Below are 23,674 nucleotides of genomic sequence, written 5' to 3'. Positions count from 1 at the left end.
CCACTATGAAATAAAACTCATCTGCTCAAGCAGGGATACAGAGCTCCATCCTGCCCTAATCCCGGCCTTGGGCCACTGTGACTACCACGCACACTCCACGTGGGGTAGGCTGGCTAGGGAGCAGACTGTGGAACCAGGGGCTGTTACCATTTTGGTGAAGATGTCCACGCAAGCATTGCGGATCCTCTCCGGGGTGGCAGGGCTGTCCAGCCTGAATGGCTCAGTCAGGCCAGAGTCCTTCCTCGCTGCGTAGATGGCATCTTTAATGGCATAAAACACCGAGGCAGACAGGAACAGGGGTGGTTCTCCCACAGCCTAGAAGACCATAAGCAAGAGTGAGACTTGCTTCCCAGATGTGAACCTCAGTCTACCAGATGTGTTCAGTGAGGAAACGTGAAGGTAAAACAGCCTCCAGGCTGTCAGGTGTGATCAGTGAGGAAAGACTGACTAAAACAATCCCCAGTCCATTTAAAGAAGAAACAGTAGGAAAAGACAAGGTTTCTGACACAGCAAGGCTGTTATGAAGGAAAAAAGGGACTAACCCATTCTCACAACAATTTGGGTGGTGCTAAAATTGCAGCACAGGGAATTCAGATAAGGCAGTGGTGAACTGTTCGGGCAGAGAGTATGATAGTCCACCACTGGAGGTCCTTGCAAGCCAGCAGAAATGCCTCCCTCAGGGATTACACAAACATCATCTAGTACTGAGGTCCCTGCCAACCCTTTTTTTCTTAATTCTGTCATCAGCACCAATCACCCAAAAAGTTCTCCTGGTTGAAGAGATGTCTTTGTGGATGAAGAGGAAATGGGAAACTGAAAGGAGGCAGGCCAGGCATATACAGATAAGGATGTGGGGTGGTCCCTCTCTGGGTGGCTCTGTTAAGTAAAGCACTTGGTGCTGTTTATCCAGCCTTACTCTGTGCAGCCCTCACTGACTGCAGTGCAAACAGCTGAAGGACATGCGGATTAATCATGGACCTTGAAGGGTGACATGAGCACCGTGAAACAGTGAAGAAAGCAAAGCATAAAAACTCAGACACAAGACCTTGCTATATGAGATCTGGGGAAACGACACTGCTGGAAACGTCCAGAGTGATGGCTCTGGTGCCAGGGAGAGGCAACCAGGGAGCTGACATGCAGGGGGAGGCTTGCAGCCTCTGATACAGCAAAACTGGCTCACAAAGCCACTTCAGTTCTGCCTAACAATCAGGGCAGCAGTGTGCAGGTTATTATAGTTCTTCCTAACTATGGGTAAGAAACAGGAAAACATCCCGACCCCAGAATAAAGACAGCATAACAAGATGAACTATTTAGACATGTAGATTATCACACCTCAGCTTCACAAAATTATAGAGCAGTAAGAGGCCTGCAGATCTTGCTGGCATACCTTAGATGAGTAAACTGCTTTGCTATTTGGGCAGTCACGGAGAAGAGACACGTAGAACTCTGTTGGGATGTCCCCAAATGCTGGGATTTTGTACATCCCAGGCCCTCGAGTGTACAGGTTTCCTTCAGGAGAGTAGCGCAGCTCCTCCATGGTGAAGAGCCCAAGGCCTTGGACAAACGCTCCCTCTATCTACAAACACATCCAAACAAGGTTACATTTTTTCTTGCTGTTGTTCCCTGTTCAAGAACAAACAGTGATGACATACCCACCAGAGTTTTGTACCCTCCGCTTCTGACTAGTATCCCTCTTTTCATCTCTAAACCCTTGTTCCTTTTGCTAAGTACAGCTTGGCACCTTTGCACAATTCCTGTATTCCCACACAGATGTGGCTGCATTACCCTGGCAGGTGAAGCAATCTCCAAATACACACAAACAGATTTTCTGTAAATGCAGGACAGGAATTTTTTGATGAAGCAAGGAGATAAAAAAAAATCAATGCTAAAATATTGATCCCTTCCCAGGTAGATTAACACTGAGTTGTAATGGCTGATAATTCAAAGAACAAGTAAACTAAAAGGACTAAAGATGAAACATCTGAAGGCAAATTATTTTATGCTTTCTATTTCAGCATAAATACTTTCCTAAGCGCTGTACATTCTCAGGTCACCAGAATAGGGACCTGAAAAATCCCTCCCATATACATTCAAGTACTAAAGACTTTCTCGCATATTTTTTCTAATATAAATTTTAGGAGAAAAAAAAAAATTAAAAAGTCAAGGGGAACAGCTCTGAGAGGAGGATGTGCTTGAACAACCCAGCATGAAGCAGCTCTGTTCTCTGTGCCCACTGAGATATCTGACAGTCAGACCAGTCTAAAGATTTGGCACAAGCCTTCATTAACCCATCTCTGTGTATTGCTTTCCTGCTCTCACACAACAACCTTTCCCACAGATCCTCTGCAGCAACTCATGGAAGGAGAAAGGAATTTGAGACCTCTTTGACAGGCTCCACTTAGCCCAGCTTTTTATTCCCAGACTCAAACTGACAGACTGCAAAGACAGAAAGCCTCATTTCCTCTTGGCCACTTCCAAAATAAGTCTCTTTCAGAAAAATACATTGCTTTCAAAGAAGTTTCATTTTAGTTATAGCAGACTCTGCAAATCATGTTTTCCTGTAAACCCCAAATCCTGCAGCAGTTTCCCTGAAGTTACATCATATCAACACCCAGAGTTAACAAGGGAGATAAGATGGGAGATAAGCCTGTGCAAATGTCTAATGATTCATCTCTTGGTCTATCAAACAACACTGTGTTTATTACCTTTATTTGCTGAGATATAGTGTGATTATTACTCCACAAAATATTGAAGTAAGCTTGTCCCTCACCAAGGAATTTGCAAGCTAAGTGACTGGTCCAACTTCCTGTCGAGAACTCTACACAGCAGTAGCCAGAGGACAGAATCTGCCACCCTAAAACTTTATTCACAGAAGAATTTTCGCTGAATTAAATGGGATTTCATATTGACAGATAGGAGTATAAAAACCAGGTGTAGGATTTAGTCTCACATACCACATTGTAAAAACTGATTCAACTATGATTGAATAAGCTGGGATGAGGTTATTCAACCACATTAGTATTCATTTCTAAGGCAAGGCAGCTGCTGAAAAACATCAGTGTGGTGGCAACTAGACAATATCCTATAGCATTAATATTCAAGGGAAAAAAACCCCAAAACCTCTGACAGAGTATTTCCCTACATAATTCTATACCAAATTTTAAAGGCTGTGTTTGCAAAGGCACAACCTGGAGAGGGATGATAAATAGAGAAGCTTGAGAGTGGTGTGACTGCTTTAACATGATGGAAATAGCAGCACTATTTCACTTACCTGTCCTATATCTATGGCTGGGTTCAGGCTGGTACCAACATCCATAACAATGTCTGTGCGAATGTTCTGAAGAACAGAAATAAAGGATAAATCAGGACAGTTCATTCAAACTGGTGCACTGTGGTCTTGTGTGAGGAGGAGTAATGTATCCAAACACTATCCCACACTTGGAGAGTGTTCATAAATCTATCGCAGCTGAACTCTTCATACTGACTTTTAATCTGAGTTCAGCCCAAAAGTAAATCAAAGGATTCACTGCACTTTTCCCCAGAGGCCCAATGGACCCAATTTATATTAGTTCCAAGCTGCTACTATCACTGGTCTGCACCTGAGCATAACCAACTAGGTCAGATTTTGATGATTTTTTCTTTCTTTCTTTCTTTCAAAAAGTCTTCATTGCTGTTTTTAATGATTAACTCATTCCAGTACATTTCTGTTCATTTGTGCTGCTATCTCTTACTTAAGCAAGTCCAATAACTTTTGCAATCATTCATTAAGCCTTCTAAAATCCCCGCAGGGTAGATAATTATTGTTTTATTATACTTTACAGATTGTTGCACTGTGGAACAGAGGAGTTAAGAAATTTACTGAAGGTCACACCAGACCAATGACAGAGCCAGGAGCAGGTTGACACCCAGTATTTGCTCTAACTCCACATGATCATTTCCGTCACCAAAACAGAGCTATTTCACTGCTGACCCCCTCACCTTGTGGTCACCTGTCAGGCAATCTATCTCAACCTCAGAGCAAGCAACGCCATAGCTGAAGTAGGAGAACGGTTTCCCTTCATTCTTTTCAAAGTTGTAGCCAACGTCAGGAATTCTTGATACAAAGAGAAACAAAACCGCATTTAATTCCATGAACAAAACAAATACAACCACATCGAAACTTATCAAAATCCTTATTCACTTTTGTTTCACTCCTTCCAGCAAACCCATGCAGAAATGAAAAGCGTAAACAACTATAAACAGAAACCTGCTAAAGCTGCTTTGTATTCCAAAACCTGATCAAAACTATCGAACTATTTGAGCCATCTTTATTTTCCCATGACTCTTGGGGCTTTTGATGACTATTATAAACCCATTCTCACCAATGCTGTAGCAAAACCTTTGCTTTCAGTGTACAGTTAAGCATTTCTTAAAGGCCATTAAGTTTCAGAGCATAAACAAGCTGAACCAGAAACTGGATTAGACTAAGTAATCATTTTAAGCATAGTTCATGGCAAACTTATACTTTATCTGAAAACTGGTTTATTAAAATATTGACAAGTCACTTGATTAAGAGAAAAAATACATTTCAGAGATGCAACAGAAATGAGCTTATAGTGTATTTTAGTCCTAAATATGTTCTTTTCAAAACTGTCTTTAGTTTTTTTTGTCAACCCCTCTGCCTTAAAGGTGATGGATCTCTGTTTTCTTCCAGCAGTGAAGCTGACTAAGAGAAGTCCCTCATTTCAGAACTACACAGGAACCAACAAGAGTTTGAAGTAGGAGAACGAAATTGGAAACACTGGTATCTGCTCATTCCACAAAAATCAGGATACCACTCCAGCCAACTATGTTCAAGGAAAACCCTTTCTCCCTTCTTATCCTGTATGGCAGTTCTAGCACAACACTAAGTCACAAGGCAGACACAGAGCAGACTCCCAGGAAAAGCTCTGATTTCTCCCCAACCAGGAGAATGTCAACCTCAGTTTAACACTTCTAGGTAGGAAAGGGAATGCAACCCTAAGTTAGAGCAGCAACAGGGGTAGAGGGGCTGTAAATCCTCCCAGAATTCCCCTGGATGCAGTCCATGCAATTGGGTAAGAGCTGTGCCTCTGCAGTGTGAATTTTCACTCACCTGTAAAACCCTGTGGCCGACAGGCTAATACAGCTCTCGTAGGCAGCTATAATCTGGCAAAGTGAACAAGAGTTTGAAAACAGTAATTGTACAACCAGTTCCTGCAAAACAGCTGCCCAAAAATATTTCCAGGAGACCTCAAGCAGAAGGTGTCCAGTGACAGACAACTGTCATGCTACTCAACACCAGCACTGCCAAGGAAAACATCATGATTGTAGCTGCTTCCTCAAATAGCCCCGTCAGCAGCTACCAAGGGCATAACTTGACCACTGATAGAGGATAAGACTTGCTTTTGCTTGTTCAGCTCTCAGTTACAGGTTAAACCTTTAGCCTCAGAGACAAAAGGTTAAATTGACAGGTCACCTTGACTTCAGTGAGGCTAAGGGAAATTCTATCCTGACTTCCAAATCCCAAAGTCAAAACTCCTCTGTTGAAGAGCAGAGCTTGGATCTGAAAACAGCCCAGGAGCCTTACAGCCCACCAATCTCTTCTCACTGAGGGTACAGAGATATTGCATCCAAGGAGCACTACAGGGGGTGAATGGCAGCTCAACAAAGAGTCATCTTTGACACAGAATCCCTTCATTAAAAATCAAGTTTTCTTCTGTCCAAGACTATAGCCTGACTAGAAAGATATATATATATATAACCATTCAAAACTTTTATTTGATGAAGTCCATCATAGGCCAGTCCCAGAATTTAGAGAAATCTCAGTGTTAAAGTCATAGCTGATGTTTTGGGGATGACCTCTGGCAAGCTTTGGTTACTTGGAAACTCCTGCCAGGTTTCTGGCTACCTGTCTTTGTTCAGGTCTATGCTAGCAAGCTGCAGAAGGCCTGAAGGATACACCTGCACACATGGTTTGCCAATTAAAACAATCTCTGACGATGTCCACTTGGCTCATGACAAATACAAACAGCTTACCCAGTCTTCCCAGGATCCTTTGGGATTAGACTGTTTGATTGGCTCCAATCTTTTTAAAATAGTCTGACAGGCATTCTAGAAACAAATAGAGAAGAAGTATATCAATATTTGAAAAGCCTACTTATAGTATTAAGAGCCCTATAGGAGTTTCAAAGAACTTTCTATTTAAACCAATATTGCCTTTACAACTTGGGCATATCATAGAAAGGAACAAAGTTCACTAACAGATGTCTTGCTCTAGAGGAATCAATATTGATTGAAAGGGATTTTAAAGGAGATTGGCTGTGCTGATGGCAGAAAAGAATACCAAATACATCCCAGAACTTTCTTGTCCACGACCCAAAATATTATAAGTCCACCCATTTTTACATTAACTTTCTCTGTACCAAGTCACAGCAGGACATTTTAGCATATCTTACAAGAGAATCCTGTAACACCAAAAAAATTCTTGCCAAAATTCAACCTACTCAGACAAGCTGTGCTGAGAATAAAAACAGCCTGATCATTTTGCTTTAGAGGTTACACTTCCCCTTTTCTTTAAAAATGAGAATGACCAGTACTAAATTCCTCTTCATAATGGAGAAGTCACATACCAAGCAAATACATGCATTGGTAACTCCACCATGGCAGACAGTCATGACCATGCCGTTGCTACAGCAGAATGTTTGCTATGAGCATATCAACACTTAAAAGTCTTTAGTTCTGCAGCAGAGGTCACAAACCAGCTGCTATTAATACATGCAGCAAAATATATTTGTCATAGATTGGTGTATATATATATATCTGTAACTACCTACCTATATATATATATAGGTAGTTATAGGTAAGGCTGCATTAATTACTAAGAAGCTGACTATTTCAATGGATGCTCTGTTCTGTTAATTTTGAGTAATCCCAAACGCTCTGTTTTTAGAACTACCAAAGGACTGAAGGACAGTTTTGAACAACTTAAAAAACCATATGGTCATTCATAATCTAATATCATAGCAGGTAAAGAAGGTATGGGGCATCCTTAGACCAGGATTGCCTTTGGATGGTTGTTTTCCTTAAATAACAGATAAATACACATCAACTTTTCATGCTCTGGAGCTGTAGTTTGTAACTTTGAATAACTCAGCCTCCATACATGGACGGCCATTCCATTGATGTCCGCACTGACAGATGCAGCTGTCGGGGAGGTGTTTGGGACAGTGTTTGTGCTGGTCTCACTGATGAAAATTTTGGAGGTAGGGATTCCCAGGGACCTGCTGGCAACCTGCAGAACAGAGGTAAACACTTGGTAAGCAGCGCTTCTTATACACGAGCATTACCACTGATTGCTTACACTGCCAGGACCCACACTGCAACCTCTCTCCCACCATAAATTCCATTTTTCCTGAAAGCTCAGTTGGTTTGGTGACTCAGAGCTGGCCATTGTTAACATTGTTCTGTTTGCATTTCACAGATTGAATGTGTGTGAGCACGCACACTTTTGCCACGATGGCAGACATTCACTTCTGTGAGACCAAGTTCTTCTCTCAACAATTATAAGAATCAGAGGATCAAGAGCCCATTAGATTTCCCTTTCATTTCCCTACCAAAGCAGTGTTGCTCCCTTAGGCCTTTTTAACTAGCATATGCAGATAAATATGTTTGCAATACAACCAGCTTTTGTATAAAATATATGTAAACTGTACTTTTATGGGGTGAAAGGAAATTACCAGAGAAGCTAGACTGTAAGCATAACCTGCATTATCTACCTAATAAAAGTTAAGATGGTGAAGAATTCAGTTCTCATACTCAATTGCAATAATAGTTTGGAAATCTAGCACTGCTGCTGAAACAGTGAAGAGGAATTAGTTATGATTTGTTACCCTATTCATGCACACAGAGGAGGTGTCAAGATGCCTGCAGCAATAGGCTGTAGGGAGAACATAATTTTCCTGAAAAGATGTCTCATTTGGTTAAATCCAAACTCATTACCTGAATCATTTTGGTGTGAAGGCCTTGACCCATCTCAGTCCCTCCATGTGTAATTAACACAGAGCCATCTGTATACACATGGACCAGAGCTCCAGCCTATAAAAGGAAAATATTAATCATCATAAATTAACTAGTGAAGTACTTAGCGGACTACAGAGAGAATTTGTTTGGAACTGGACTAAGGCTGTTCTTTGGTATAAATGAAGCCACTAGTCTATGCTTGAGGTGAGTTTTGGTTTAGTCTCACCAGCTCTCCAGGAGCTCCAATGACAGACATAACAAACCTCAGTCAATATTTTCACCTCAGAAAGCAGATGAAATAACCCAAACCTGTCCCTGTGAAACACAGATGCACCCTTCACCTGAACTTGCTAACACCACTGACAGTCCATCAAATCAGGTCAAACACAGGAGTGCTTCAACTACTGAAGAAGAGGGAAGGCAGGGAATTTAACAGGATACCATGAAAACAGAGCTACATTGGGGTGTCTTTTGGACAGTATAAACTGGTAATTGTTGTGTTGCACATTTTGGCTTGAAAAATGTGTGCTCTTTCTTAACTAATTTACTACTTTTCCAAGAAGCTCCAGTTCATTACAAATGGAGGATGGCCTGGGAGAGGCAGCATAAATCCATCATCTCTAGTGAAAAGATGAATTACACTTACAGACCTGGTTCAGAAACGGGACAGTGAAACTGATGCCAAATTTGGTAGGAATGATGCACATCCCTCTCTTCTTCCAGCGATTCTGGCTGAAAGGAAAGGAAATTACTCCTATACTCATGAGGTTTTTATCACAACTCACAACTGTACTTCCCTCCAACAGCTTAGTCATCAAAATAGAATATACCTGAATGCAATATGGACTGAGTGAATCAGGAATTTGTAATAAAGAATGGTTTTCTTTATGGGAAACAACAAGAAGAAATTTAAACTGAAGATGCTTCCCTCGTGCATTGTAGAACCAGTTGTCTAGTCTATTAACTATTCAGTTGTATTGTACAAGCCAACTAAAAAAACTATAGATCAGGGGAAAGTCTAAACAAACTGCCTTAATAGTCCTGTGAAAATCCTAGCTGGACTTAACAGAGCCCCCCTCCTTCGCTACATTTCCCTTACAAAATCATGTCGTGTCAGGTCTGATTCCTGCCTTATTTATGCCACCAGCTCACTGATAGATCTTTCCTCCAACAGTGAGCAAGCATGAAGGAGTTTCAAAAAGAGAAACTGTAAGAAGTTACTCAGCAAATATAAGGTCTGACTTCACATCACTCAAGCTGCTAAGAGAACTTCAGAAATTAGTAGGCAACAGGTGCACGCAGTAACAAGACAGCTCTAGAACACCTACTTGTTGAATTCTTCAATTAGTTTCTTCCTGGCATGATAGCTAGAGCTTGACAAACATTCATCCCAGCATCTTCGTAGAGTAAATCCCTCCAGCTTCTGGTTAAAATGAGTTGTGTCTCCTTCGTTATAGAGATTGAGCTTCCGCACCTTCCCAAAGAACATACAAAGGACATGTCAAGTTTTACGCTTCAGACAAGGTCTCTTTAATGCAGGAGATCAAAGGCATGTTGGTTCCTACTTTTACTTCTCTGATTCTTCTACAGAACAACAGAATTAACAGGCATATATCTATTTATGAGAAAATGGAAACTAAGACATTTTAGGCTGGGAAATTTCAGAGAGATGGGGATTTAAGACCACTGTTAGTAAGACTGAGGTACCTACTGCTTTTGGACCTTTTTTTTTAATATCTATCCTTAAGCAGATATTACACAATTGAGGCTACCAAGGAACTTAACTAAGCAGGAGATAATCCATTCTATAATGTGTCTGTCATATAAAATAATTTGAAATCCTGCTAAGAGCTTAGCAAAAAAGAAGCAAAAGTTCTTGTGCTTAAGAATATTATGTGGCTGTGTCCAGTTCTCAGAGCTTGTTCAAAGGCAGCACCACCCTGAAACGTGTCAATGGATCTGTACCTCCTCAGGTGGCAGGTTACACTTCCGAGCAAGGTCGCTCATCCAGCACTCAGCAATCATCATTCCTTGGGGCCCTCCAAAGCCACGGAAGGCTGTGTTGGAAGGTAAGTTGGTCTTGCAAACAATGCCCACACTGCTAACATTGGGGATGTTGTAGGAGTTATCCAAATGTAACAGGGCTCTGTCCATAACCTGGGGAAAAAAAGGAAAGGAGGTGACACATTTTACATGAATCAGACTGCTCACTAGCTGCCAAAACCAGACTGGAAAGCTCTGAAGCTAATTTACAACAACCAGCACTCTCTCTTGCACCCTCCATTCTGCAGTCAACACAGCTGGAAAAACACTGAAGTGCAGCCAATACTGCCTCCCATGTGCAACAGAGTGTCAAGTGGTACCCTCTTAAAGGACAGGACAATAAGCACAGTTCTCTGTTGACACCTATGACTCTGGGACAGATTGAGCTTCAAAGTCGTTTTTTTGCCTTTGGCTGCTATTGAATGCCATTACCCATCTGGAAGAAACAGAATTTTCTTTTAATTATACTGAGTAATCTGTTATTGGAAAAGAAGTCTTGCTGATATCAACTGACTCATCAGCTGGGCTATGGTAGTAAGGGCAGCCATTTGAAATAAAGGTTTTCAATAGTTACATCTAAACAGCAAGATTTTTTCCACAGTGGGAAAGGGCAGAGCTTCTTTCTGGCTTGTATTCCCAGATTTCCCTTCCAGCAGCAGCACAGAGAGGAGTTTATACACATTCCAGCCTTATTTCAACATGGAGCACTTTCCAGTCCCCTAATTCAGACACAGTCAAATAGACAATTCACAGAGATGTACTCTCAACCAAGGCCCGAGCTTATGCAAAGACTGTCGTTCTGCTCTGCACAGCAACAGCCACATCGAATGTGGCTCTGCTAGACAGCTCTTGTAGTTCAGTCCTATTGAAATGGATTCATTTTTGCAGAAATTTCCAAAGGCTCAGTGGGCTAGAGAAAGTGAGCTAGAATAAACATGACTGACACTAGGCTATTGACTTGGTCATATACAACACAACAGAAAAGGAGAATTTTTTACTCATCAGCACAGAAATTCTTGGAGACAAACTCAGAACTCAGGCCCATTTTTGTCCTTAGTTCTTGTGAACCTAATGTCAGCTTTAGCCAGTTGTTACCAAGCTTGTTGATTTAGGCACTGTTCCCTGATTAACCCATTGGCTGGGATGTTTCTTATTCCAAGGAATTATCTTTCCCCAAAGCTGGGGAACTATCAATCATCTTGCATTGTGCAACATCCCAGCCCTCTGTAATGCAAAGCAAACATTCTTGACTCTTTTGCTCAATCCAAGTTATTCAGCATCAATGAGAATTATGTGGCACATGCTAAGGCAGGTCAGTTGGCTCAGAGAGCCATTGTAGAAGCTCCAAACCCCCATCAAAGTCTGTTTTGAGTCATATCAGAGAGCAGCATGTGCAAGCAGTGCTCTAGACAACTCTCTGAAGTCAAAGCAAAAGGCTGCACAGAGTAATGCCTTCTGCCTAGTTAGCCATCTGAAAATTTTACTTACACCATGAGAGAGGTCTGCAGAGTTGCCCCCATTGCTGTAGTATGACACCTCCAGACTCTTGACTTTCCCGTTCTTCATGAAACCAACCTGTCAAGAGAGTCTCCTAAGTAATCAGCTTTCTACAAAATGTTCCATGTCGTACTTCCCTCCAAAAACTGAATGGACCTCATATAGGCAAAAGACTGCCTGTCCCTGATGGAGCACAGGACAAGCACAGGCAGCAACTGAGGAAGTTCCCCAGCAAAGGGCCTATGCACGTATCCAGAGTACTCTTCTAAATTAAGGGCTGGCCTCTCATCACAGCCACAACTTCCTTAACAGGTTTTCACTTTGAAAAGCAGCAGCAGTTGGGTGGGAATTGAAGAGGGAAGGAAGTTAACAGAGCAAATCGTTACATGACACTGTAAAGGAATGGGGGGGCATCTATGAGCAATGTAACTTTGTCAACAGGGGCAAAGTCTTGTTTGCAAGGAAGAGAGACTTATTTATGCCAAGGTCACAAGAAGGGTGAAAGTCACAGGTCAAAACAACTTCTGCAGGACTTTGACAGGAAAAATGCTGTAATACACCTGCCCTGACCCACTTGCAGCAGAGGAGATCAGCAGTGAAAGAACCACAGCAGCTACTTTTTTCACAATACCTTACTAATCTCTGATGTTTCAGGGGACAGCACTGAGACAACATTCATTCTTTTCATATGGGTGCATACCTTGTACCTCCCCAGGAAGGGGTGTCTCCCACCACTTATCAGCATGTCCTCATCTCGATCCAGCATGCACCTCACTGCACGGCCAGTTCTGTTAAAGGGTACATTTATTAGGCAAAGCCTGAAAGGCACAGTACAGTTCCTAGAGAACAAGACTCTCCTCTTTGTCTTTCCAGAGTGGCAGTGGAGAGTTAAGGGTGAACTGCTTGGTTTATAGATCTTCCTCTTAAGAAAATGGCAAGACTGAGTATAAAAACTCCTAAAATTAAGATCTCAGAAGTTGGAATCTGCTCATGAAAACTCTTGCAAACACTCTTGTGTGTTTTTTAAAAGAAGGATAATTTCTCAGAGACAGATGCTGATAACTGAGCAATCACTGTTTTCCAGACTGTGTCTCAATACACTCTTTTGGCTTTGAAAAAGATGATGACATAGAAATGATACAATAATGTGAAGTAAAGTACTAATTAGCCTTCAGTGTGACCTTGTTTTATGTCTGTTGATTTATTATCCGAGGAGGAAAACAGTAAGGAAAGTGGGAGTTGCTAACAATTTTGCCTTCCCAACGCCTCTCTTCCCTAGATGTTGTAAAAACATCTAGGGAATGTCATAGATGTTATTTTGTAACCTCCAGGATATCAAACAGTGGCTGGCAGAGATAAAGGAAAGAAAAGAATGCAAATGTATTACTGATTAATTAGGGAAAGCAGGAGGTTTGCTCAGAACAGAAGTACAGAGCTTCATTTTGGCTATTCTCTTCCGAAGGTATTTTGCCAAAACTGCTGCTGTGTTACAAGATCCCTCCAGCACTGCCAGCAGGGTTCATTGTCACCTCCAAGGGCCATACTGGGAAGGGCAGCACTACAGGCAGTGCACAAATGTCATCTCAGAGGCCCTGTTCACTCACAACCACAGAAACTTGCACAGGTAAAGATGAGCTCAGACCAAACTCCAGAAACCAGAAGCGCATTTCTAACCTATGCTTCACGAATGGTTACAGTCTAGGTTCATTCCCTGAGCTTTTAGGGGTTTGAAAAGTGGGGTTTACAAGGTCGGCCACTTTTCCTAGGGAAAAATCCAAAGAGAGAGTTTGCAGAAGAGCAGAGAAAACAGTGGTGAAAGGGTGGTGTAGTAGAGTTTTGAATAAGGAAGAGATTCTCATACCACTATTATACAAAGCAATAAACATGGCTATTGCTGGATTTTTAAATTGTTTGGGATGAAGTGAAGGGGAGAGGTAGATAATTTGAGATACAAGAGTTTTCAGAGATCACCAAAGGAATAGCAGAGTAAGGGAGTTTTCCCCTTTCCCATTAAAAGCTGACATTCCCACATGAGCTTATCCCCCCTAAGTAGGTTCAATCCCTCCTACCAGCTAAGAGCCCATTAGACACCACCATTGGGAATTATCAATCTTGCTACAAGCTGTAGAAGACATGAAGAGTCTTGAAGGCACTTCAATATAAATGGTGCTCCAGAAAGAAGCAGGCTGGGACAGTTTGAAAGAAAAAAGCCCTGTCTCCCACACCCAAACTTACTTGAAGGCTGCAACAGCCACTACAGTTGTCAAAATAGTACTCCTAGTCTCTTTTCCTCCAAATCCTCCTCCCATTCTTTTCACTCGAACCACAATGCGATTTGAAGGGACTCCCAATGCATTAGCAGTAAACTCCTAAAGAAAAACAGAACAGCAGAACATGTAGGGAGCTGAGCTGGTGTTAAGAGCTAGATATCAACACTTTGCCTTTCTGAAACCATTTCAATGGCGTAAATATTCTGTTTCATTCCAGGTCCTATGGTCCAGTACTTGGATTTGATGCAATTGGAACCAATAAGCCCAGCATTTCATCCCTGAGGTGGGAAGGCACGGTGTTGCAGCAGGCAGCAGTCAGGAAGAGACTGGCATGATGTGAGGCTATACCAAACTCTGAGCCTATGTGGTGTTTTTTTATTGAAGAACAAGATAGGAGCAACTAAAACCCAACCATTTATCTAGTCTGAAACTGAGAAACAAGTGCCTTTCAGGTAGCAGGTTAATGAGACAGTACCTGTGTCTTCGTTGGGTTTTGAGTTGACACAAAGAGTTCCATCTCACCATCTTCTCCCTTTGGCACAGCCAGAGTACAGTGAGTTTCCAGATAGAAATGCTCCTGGCCACCAAGGTACATCTCTCCTAGAAAATTGAAAGAAACGCCCCAAAGATAGGGCATCCCTAGTGTTACAAGGAGTCTCCCATCATGTGCTGTCTGCAGCCTTTTTGACATATGCTAAATGACAATCTGTTGCACTGCCCAGCACTGGATACCAGTAGCTCTAAAACTGACAATTCTGGTTTGACATTTAAAAAGCAAAATGGAAAACAAAACAAAAAAACCTCCACAAATTAAAAAGCAAACAAACAAACACAACAAAACAACCTACACGCAAACAAAAAAGCCACTCAACCATAGACACTTTCTAGAAATCTTCATTCTAAAACACAAGTGGGTGGCATTTCAAGGCTGCCCTGAAAACGGCACTGAGATTAAGGATAAAAATAAATCAAGTATAGTCTAGCTGAGCAGATCAAATACAAGGTTACAGACTTTGAAATAGAGGAACAAAAATAGAAACTCAAAACACAGTCGTGGCCCTGGTGTATTCAACTGGCATCAAAATTAATATTCAGAGCAGTTCTCACAATCCTGTTTTTATCTTCTTTTTGTTCAAAATTCAGAAGAAACAAAACAGTTGCCTTCACTAGGTGAGAAATGCACATTTGTCTGAGACAACATCTACTCTGGTATGTAGCAGGGGCCTTTCTCTTGTCTTCTCGAGGGATATGGAATTCATTCAGTATTATAGCCTTTCAAATAAAGTATTCTTTTAGCTCAGAACAATTTCTGGCTCTTCTGGCATGGTGTTTTTATTTTCTATAGTAAAGTACACTATAAGAAACTGTTAACAACAGCTTATGACACCTTGGAAGTGCCAGCACCTTTGAAGCTCAGCTGACTGCAGGAGGGGAGTCTTAGTAATGCAAAATACAGCAAAGGACAGACCTGAAAATTGGGTGTTTCACTTAAATAACTCCCCATTTTCCCAATGGAAGGTTGAGGGGGGCATATTTCTCTGTGATCTTCCAGAATAATCCCTTCACACCAGGCTTTGTGTCTTTAACTGATTTAACTTCCCTCTCAGAGCTATAAAAGGTGTACAACACCCTCAGTAAGAACACCATCAGAAAGCACATAGTTTTCCAAAAGTCTGATGTTTGAGACTCTTCCTCTCAGGAGCTATTCACTGGTGATACAAACACATACAAGCAGTGACATGGCTCCAAGAGACTACTTCAGTTCACAGCTCTGCCACTCTCCCCTCTTAACTGATAGAGATTTTAAATCTTTACCTCCTGATAATTTCTATGTTTACCCCTGTCTCTACAATGTGCCTGGCAGACTGCAACTAAGCAAAACCCAGCAGCAGACCAAAAAAAGCCTGTCCTCAAAGACAGACCAACAATCAGTGGCGAGAAAGTGCTACAGAGCAGTGCCGTGTTCTTCATGACACTGACAGCCACAGGCAAGTGCCATTTTCCTAAGACACAGTTGTATACCAGATTAATCGGCTGTCTGTAAGATTTAGACCAGACTATGCCTGGACAGGAAGAAGCTCCTGTATGGAAACATTTCAGAAACAAAAAATCACTTTATAGAGTATTTGCTTAAGAAAAATGTGTCCTTACATTGGAAGAGAGTGTTTACAGGGGTACAGCTCGCAGCATCTAAGTCTGTTTGAAACTGGATTAAATCTTGTGTGAGCTATTTGTATGTGAGATTGAAACTTTATATAAAATTAATTTAGTCCTGCAAGCCTTCTTTTCGATATCATGTGTAGAAAAAGGAGGGCGATGACTTCTTTTGACGCAAACTATCCTATTTTAAAAGAAGTATTAATGCTTATTCTCACCTTCCAAAATGTGATCAGATTCTTCAAATCCTTTCTTCACATCTCCCTTATTAATCCTCTTTATAGACTTCAGAAAAGATTGTTTCTCAATAGCTTCCTAGGAGACAGAATGACACAATCTCTCAGATAAGATGAGAACTTCTGCAGAAATAGTTCACTTCTGAGATAATATACAATAATCTTTCTTGGGGATGTTTTACAAAAGCATTTTTCTTTTGCCAAAACTGAAGCTTTCCATAATGAAAAAACCCCACAGAATGATTAAACAACAAAACAAAACAAAAAAAATCAGGGCATTTTTGGCTCCACTCTTATCTTCCCTGGTTGAATAAACAACTGGAAGCCTCAAAAAAGGAAAAGTTCTCACACATTGTTTGTGAATCCACAAGTCATACAAACAACCCAAAATCTCTGTCCTCAGATGGCAGTACCAATGTCTGCACAAGACAATGCACAGACTCTTTGTATTTGCATGAATAAAATTCACATTACAAAACCCAAGGTATGAAGTACTAACTAATAAAAAAACTTAATTATAATCCCAGTGGTTCTAATTGGTCCACAATAAAAATGGCTTCATACTTATTTTTCCCATTTCTAGATATGAATAGATACAGATATGTATAGATATTATATTTTGGGTTTACTCTCTCAAAAGGAAATCTTGTCAATGAATTTTCTAGTTAAAAAAAAAGCATGAAATTATCACAAGTTGTTGACATGAACTTCTTCAATTTTGAGAAGAGTCATTTAAGGGCTGTGTCCATAAAGTCAGTGGAAATGTTCGCAGTGGGGAATGAACTGAAAATTAATTTCATGAGCTTAGAAACTAGACAAGTGATCCGTAGAAATCTCACAGAAGCAGTGCAGTGACAGGACTAGAAAAGACATTTTCACACCCTGTTATTGACTGCTATTAATGAAGGAGTGAAGAATGAATGGATATCAATGAAGCCAGCAGGGCTGGAGAATATTAAAAGCAAGCAGCTGTGGGTAAGAACGTAAATCACATTAACCTTGTTAATTCAAACAAATTTGTGCTAAGCACAATATATCTACCCGAGTTTGGTTTATTTGTTTCAGCTTTAAATTACACAGAACAACTTAATGTTCTCTAAATCAGTAGGATACCGAAGATGTGTCTTCTTTATATTTACATACACAAATTATTCTTTCTGTCCACATCGTGTTGCACCCACCAAGACAAACAAAACGTGGGGTTAAATAACCACGAGTGTGAGAACAGAACTAGACATCAGGGGGTCCCAAGCCAACTGCAGATGCAGAACTGAGCCAGCTCACCTGAATGGTGACAATAGGTTTGAGTTCTTCATACTTAATCTTCACAGCTTTAGCTGCTCTTCTGGAATGTTCCTGTGTGTCTGCAAGGACTGCGCCGATGATATGACCAACACAAGTGACCTACAGGCAAGATGAGGACGCACCATCATTTGGTGTGGGTATATGCAGTAACTGAGAGGCTCATTAATCTGTTCCTTTTGTGTAGATTTTTGTCTGTTTGTTCAGAACAGTCTAGTTAAAACCAGTCCAGGGAAAACAATCATGAACAAATTTGGAGAGCAACTGAATGAGGGAGCCTGTTCCAGTGGGCAGCAGCTTAGAGAAGGATCATGCAGATAACACAAAGGAGAGGGGCACAGGGCAAAGGGACTCAGGCCTTATTGAATTTGGCACCAAGATTTCTACTGACCCCAATGCAGTTAGAATTTATCTCTGTATGAGGTACAGGACTTCACTGGACAATATGAGAAACCTTATCTCCTGAGCAGCATGATTGAAAAGGCTGTTTTTAACCACATACCACATCTTCAGCAAAGACAGTCTCGTCATTAGCGATGCCAGTGATGTTACTGCCAGGAACATCCTTGGCAGAGACAAAATACACAAACCCAGGAACACTCTGAGCTTCAGATGCATCTACAGAACTAAAGAAAGGAGGAGAGATAGTGTTACTTCTCTTTTTTCCTTTGTGTCAGCACTTACAAGATTCCAATACATACTCAGGCTGATTCCCTGAAGTTTGGTTATGCCACATGAATATTACATGAGACCAAGGTAGAAAGGGTAACACACCAGATTAAAATAATTTGAGTGTATGTGATAATGTGAATTCTAACTGTGAGTCTGATCACCAGTCTGCTTCTTTGGACTATATCATACCATACATCTTTTAGCTAAAACAAATCTGAACTTGATCCAATGGCCACATGTACTAAAGATCCCTTGACACCCTTTACCAAAGACAAATTGATGTTAGTGATACTACTATGCCTCCACTGTCTTCCACCGTCTTCTTAGCTGCCATGATTCTGTGAAGGCAAGATTCCTCCCTGTCTATTCATAAACATGAAATTTTAGTGCAAACATGTATCATCTACCATGGATTCACCACTTGAGGAAAATGTATCTGTGAGTCAGGGAAAAATTGTTGAGTACTGATGACAAGGAAGCTGTGGGATTTTTAAAAGGATGCAAAAGTATGGAGGTATCTAACCAAAATTCTTTTCTGCTTAAATCATATACAGATTTAAAACTCAGTGACAAAATAACTATAAAAGAGCAACATAATTTAATTGTTATATAGGGGCTTAGTATAATACGTATTACAAAAGACTTTCATGCTCCTTTTGCAATATTTTGTACATTGGCTATATAATTATCTTGCTTTACAAGGGAACAGTTGCAAATAGAAAAGCTGTGGCTTTGTTTTTGCTAACTGAATGATTTATTGTCTTCTATAAATTGCTGCAATTCTTTCAGCAACTTGTTTATATTCCTGAAACTCCGATACAAACTGTGCCTGAATTTAGCTGTTTATGCATCCCAGTGAGCTACAGCCTTTTTTAAAAAAGACAATAAATGTGTGAATGAACTTTCCCACATGAACCCTTAGAGAGCAGGAACTGAAGACAATGCTATTTTTCTTTGGCAAGTTCACTTTCCCGTGCTTCTGCCGTAATGCCTCAGAAACAATCCCCTGACAGTTCCCCTTCGTTACAAATACAGAGGCAGCTGATGTCTGATTTACATTGCTGGTCAAAATCTGACTCGGTGAAATGGGAGTTTTCAGAGTCAATATTTTGACTGCCAAAATCATAGGTTGAGATAATTCTGTCCTCTAATCAAATGTTCTACTACTTCCTCTACAGAATAATATAGGCTTGAAATATGTGTGCACAATGCAAATGTAAGAGAACGTGTCGAGCATCCTCTGGAAAACACTGCATACTGTGTTCACAGGCATGGATCTGATGCTTTCTCTATCACCCCATCTGCACTGGTAGTACTAACAACTCTTAAGTGTTTGCAGCACTCAACAATGAGCACATTGCAACACCTAAAATTTAACTATGATGACAGAGCAATTTCTTTCATAACCTGGGAGTCAACTACTACATCTCTGCATCCATGACCACCACGCTGCCCATCCCATGTTAGACCACTGTGGGAAACCTCTGGGCAGGAAGCCTAAACAGGCAGGAAGTATTGCCTAAGGAATGAGCAGCACATCGCAAGGCTATTGAGGATGACACGAGGCAACGTAACAGGGAGTGCCCCACATCAAAGCAGTCAAGAGCAGACGAGAGCCTGCAGAGCAACCATCATGTAAACAAAATTGGGGTTTGTGGGAGGCAGTCAGTCCCGCAATATGACAGCATTAAAAGTCCTATGAGAATTTAGACGGTACTGCCTGCCAGGATTGGCTTTTTGGAGTTGGTTAGTCACTACTGTTATAAATTAGGAATCAGTCATGCCCTGGGTGGACAAGATGTTTTCAGATATACCTGCACTTCCAAATATGGACCTGTCCACCTTGCTACAGCCAAGCACTAACAGCTCTACATGTACAGAATCCAACTTACACACAGCTGTTGTGCAGAGGGCTTGATCACAGCCAGTGCAGGCTGTGCAAGGCAAAAACCAGCAGACTGCACACAGCCGACTCACCAGTAGAAGTGCTGGTAGAACTGCATGTTACAACTTTTTAGGCTGATAAGAAAGAGAATTTTCAAGCTGCATGCTCTGCTTAGTGATTAAAATGACATCTCCTCAGACACTGTGGTGCTCTTCTACCCTGCTCCTTTACAATTCTGCATGCTTGAGTATAAGAGATGAGAAATGCAAAAAGGTGTCTAGGGTGGAGGGGTGTGTGCTTCTGCAAAGCCCAAAGTTTGTTGTTAATTCCCTTATTTTTCCACTGACACAGACTTGGAAGGCAGCTGTAACACGTACAGCTCGCCTCCGTGTAATAATGCTCAATGAACTGGAGTTCTCTCACCCACAGCTTGACAGATCGGTGTTTTCTAAGCCACCAGGCACCGAAATACTTCTGAAACTCAGGATCAGCACTTACAGGATCTTAGCGTGGGCTTTGGTGCTGGTCACCAGGGTTAGATACAGCTCATTCTCATAGTGAGGGATGTCGTCGCAGTAAACAGCTTCTCCACTTGCTTGTTTGGCTGCCGAAACGTGCATCAAGGGTCCGTCCCACCATATCTTCAACTGCCTGTCCCCTGGGCACTTCCTGCAGTAAAACACATGCCTGACTGCTACTGGCTTTAGATTGCAGGAGGTGGAAGCACTGATGGGAGAGCAAAAGGCACTGTGAAAACATTCCAGTGAGATGGGGAATGGGATGGGGGCTCAGTCCTGTGGGAAAGGAAGGTAAACAAGGTGCCACGAGATGTGGCTGCATAAGGGAGCTGTAGAGAATGAAGTGAAAGGTATTTGGATTTTGAAATTTCTGTGGAAGAGAAGGGTTTGATTTGACAGCTTGCATAGAAGGTTCAAGTTCTGAAATTGGATTCTACTCTAAAAGCTGAAGAGAACAGGTCACTAACAAAGAAATAAAAAAGAAGACAAGTGCTGAATCTGAAGACTGAGAGATTCAAAGAAAGGCAGACTGTAACTGGGAAAAGCAGAAAGGGAATTTCAGTTTGGATACGGAGCTGACTGCAAGAGGAAAAGTGATTTTTGTGAAGCTATACACATCAGCGATTGTCTTGGGCAATGATAGGCAAGAACATTGTATCCTAAAGTGAGGAAGGGACTGAGGCCCAGAACCCAGGTTTCACACACGAGATTATATAAGTTTATGTAATGACCATACTCAGGAACACAAGAAGATAAGAAGCACAGTTTGAGCTACAGAAAAACCTGAATCTACATCATGCTGATACTGCTACTTACTTGGAAAAGCTGCTACTTACTTGGAAGAGCTGGGCATTTGCAATGGGGTCTTTGTGAAACAGCTCTGTAGCACTGATGTAGTTTGAAGGGATGGGTTCACACAGATTTTTCTGCCAGAGACATATTAAAGAAAATCATCTTCACTGTCAATTCCTTTCCAACATTCCCTAGTAGCCCAGGATTTTTTTCCCTTCTCCACCTTCCAGTTAAGATAATTCATATCCTACTGCGTGAAAGGCAAACAAGGTTCAGGCTCTGTGCAAAGAATAGCCACAGACCCACAAGACTGGTTGTAATGCAACCAACTGGCGAAGTCCAGGAATCATCCTGTGAACCCACAGAGCAACATCGTTCCACAACAAGGTGAGGATGCCACGGGGAAGCAAGTGGGAAGATGTACTGTACTTACATGGAGGTAAGGAGTAGAGTAGCTCTGGCAGCTATTAAAACATGGGTTTTGTTTTTGGGTACAACTCTGCTCGAATCTGAACCCTCCCCATGCCTTCCCCACCAAGACAGCACAAGCTGGTCCCCCTCCTCCTCATCTGCCTTCCCTAGCAGCACTTACAGTGCCATTGAGGTTCTTGCTCAGTTTCTGAAGGACCGTCAGGTAGAACTTGAAGAAGAAGCTGAGGGTGAGGGTGCGTCGGAAATCCACCATCCCACCTGGCGCAGAGGGAGACAAATCCATCTCAGCCGCCAGTAAGCGGCAGGCATCCTGCAGCAGCTTCTCATTCCAGTCTCTGCAAAGGAACAAAGGTGACACAGAGCCCTTGCCCAGCCCTAAACATCACCAGGGCAGACTAACTCTTCTGACTTAGAGAATCTCCTGAGTTGGAGGGGACTCACAAGGATCATTGAAGTCCGACTTGCACAGGACACCCCAAGAATCACACCATGGGCCTGAGAGTATCATCCAAGTGCTTCTTGAACTCAGGCTTGGTGCTGTGACCACTTCCCTAGGGAAGTGGTGCCCAACCAACCTCTGGGTAAGGAACCTTTCTCCTAATATCTAACCAAAGCCTCTCCTGAGACAACTTCAAGCCATTCCCACAAGCTCTCAAGCAACAGCCATGTGTTCTATCTGTTTATAATATATTTGTGTGCTTTCATCTCATCTTGGGCTCATATCACCTTTTCCAAAGATGCAGTAAAGCTATTAAATGATAACAGCAGATTTCTCAGTTCAGTTTGAGATAAACCCAGTTTTGTAGGTCACGCCCACACCCAGCTTCTGTCCACTGCAACAGACGAGCGAATTTGGCAAGAAAGTGGCTCTCTGAACAAGAGAATTATATGAAACTTTGAGAGTAAAGAGTACTGGAGGAAGCAAGCCATCACACAAAACACACACTGCTGCAGAAGCATAGCTACACTTCTTCCTTCTTCTCTCTCCGTGTACTCTTAGAGATGATTTAGGGCATTTGAACTGCTCCTGGAAAAAATCAGAGCAGTTCCATTACACAGCTTTCCTATCACAGAAAAAATCCTACCTGCCAGTGAGCTCCTTGCAAGTTTTTAGTGCCAGGACAGTTGTAGGAGCCATTCCTCCATAGCTTAGTTTTATCTCCTCCACCCGGCTGGTGCCATCTTGGAACAGGACTCTCATCCCACAGGTCACAATGGCAATGTCATCTTCACGACGGGAAGCCTGCTTGAAAGCTGAGAAGTATTCACCCTAGAAGGCAGGAAAACATTTCTTTATTCTCTACCCTGGTATGCTTTGGAGTATAAATATTGGTAAGCTATTGATCTCTCTCTACATGGATGAGCTATCCTGGGGAGCTGTGTCTGGTTGATTCATCATGCAGGGCCAAGGAGGACATGTTTGTTCAGGCAGCACTGTATATTTTCATGTGATACAGTGATTGATTCCAGTATTAGATCCATGGTTTTTAGCCAGCCTAGGACTGTGGGGAAAGTGAACTTTGATGGAAATCTGCCCATACTCATCACATTTTTTTTTCCATATCTTTAGAGGAAGAACCAGGACAGACTGCTTGTACATAAACAAGATTACAGTTTCTCAGCAACTTTTTCTTTCTCCCAGGCTGCTAAGCTGCAAGTCTGACCAGTAAAACTCATATCCTAAACCCCTTCCTTTCAGAAGGCATCAAACTCTGAAAGAACTGAAATCCATAATAACATGTCTCTCAGTTCTAGGACACACCGGACTAATTAATATAAGACAATTTCCATCTATTACTGCAAATACAATTCTCAGTTACTATCCTGAATCCTCTGCTCGTCCCAGTAGAG

General features: G+C 41.7%; 1 protein-coding gene across 1 annotated transcript in view; it reads right to left on the bottom strand.

Annotated features, from left to right (window-relative positions):
- Positions 1 to 23,674, bottom strand: part of XDH (xanthine dehydrogenase) — a 52,683-nt gene that overhangs the window by 3,947 nt on the left and 25,062 nt on the right. The window contains 23 exon segments of the mRNA XM_050314349.1: positions 148 to 315; positions 1,388 to 1,576; positions 3,272 to 3,337; positions 3,979 to 4,093; positions 5,114 to 5,166; positions 6,037 to 6,111; positions 7,163 to 7,291; positions 7,999 to 8,094; positions 8,670 to 8,751; positions 9,348 to 9,493; positions 9,985 to 10,176; positions 11,551 to 11,637; positions 12,260 to 12,347; positions 13,795 to 13,928; positions 14,305 to 14,429; positions 16,205 to 16,301; positions 17,507 to 17,626; positions 18,027 to 18,150; positions 20,580 to 20,707; positions 20,709 to 20,750; positions 21,436 to 21,525; positions 21,984 to 22,158; positions 22,909 to 23,093. Of these exon segments, the coding sequence (XP_050170306.1) occupies positions 148 to 315; positions 1,388 to 1,576; positions 3,272 to 3,337; positions 3,979 to 4,093; positions 5,114 to 5,166; positions 6,037 to 6,111; positions 7,163 to 7,291; positions 7,999 to 8,094; positions 8,670 to 8,751; positions 9,348 to 9,493; positions 9,985 to 10,176; positions 11,551 to 11,637; positions 12,260 to 12,347; positions 13,795 to 13,928; positions 14,305 to 14,429; positions 16,205 to 16,301; positions 17,507 to 17,626; positions 18,027 to 18,150; positions 20,580 to 20,707; positions 20,709 to 20,750; positions 21,436 to 21,525; positions 21,984 to 22,158; positions 22,909 to 23,093 (2,706 nt within the window).

The sequence above is a fragment of the Myiozetetes cayanensis genome, unplaced genomic scaffold (genome assembly GCF_022539395.1).
Source record: "Myiozetetes cayanensis isolate MyiCay16 unplaced genomic scaffold, myiCay2020 scf2-11, whole genome shotgun sequence".
In the NCBI taxonomy this organism is placed as follows: Eukaryota; Metazoa; Chordata; class Aves; order Passeriformes; family Tyrannidae; genus Myiozetetes; species Myiozetetes cayanensis.
This window is presented reverse-complemented; position numbering and strand designations above follow the sequence as displayed.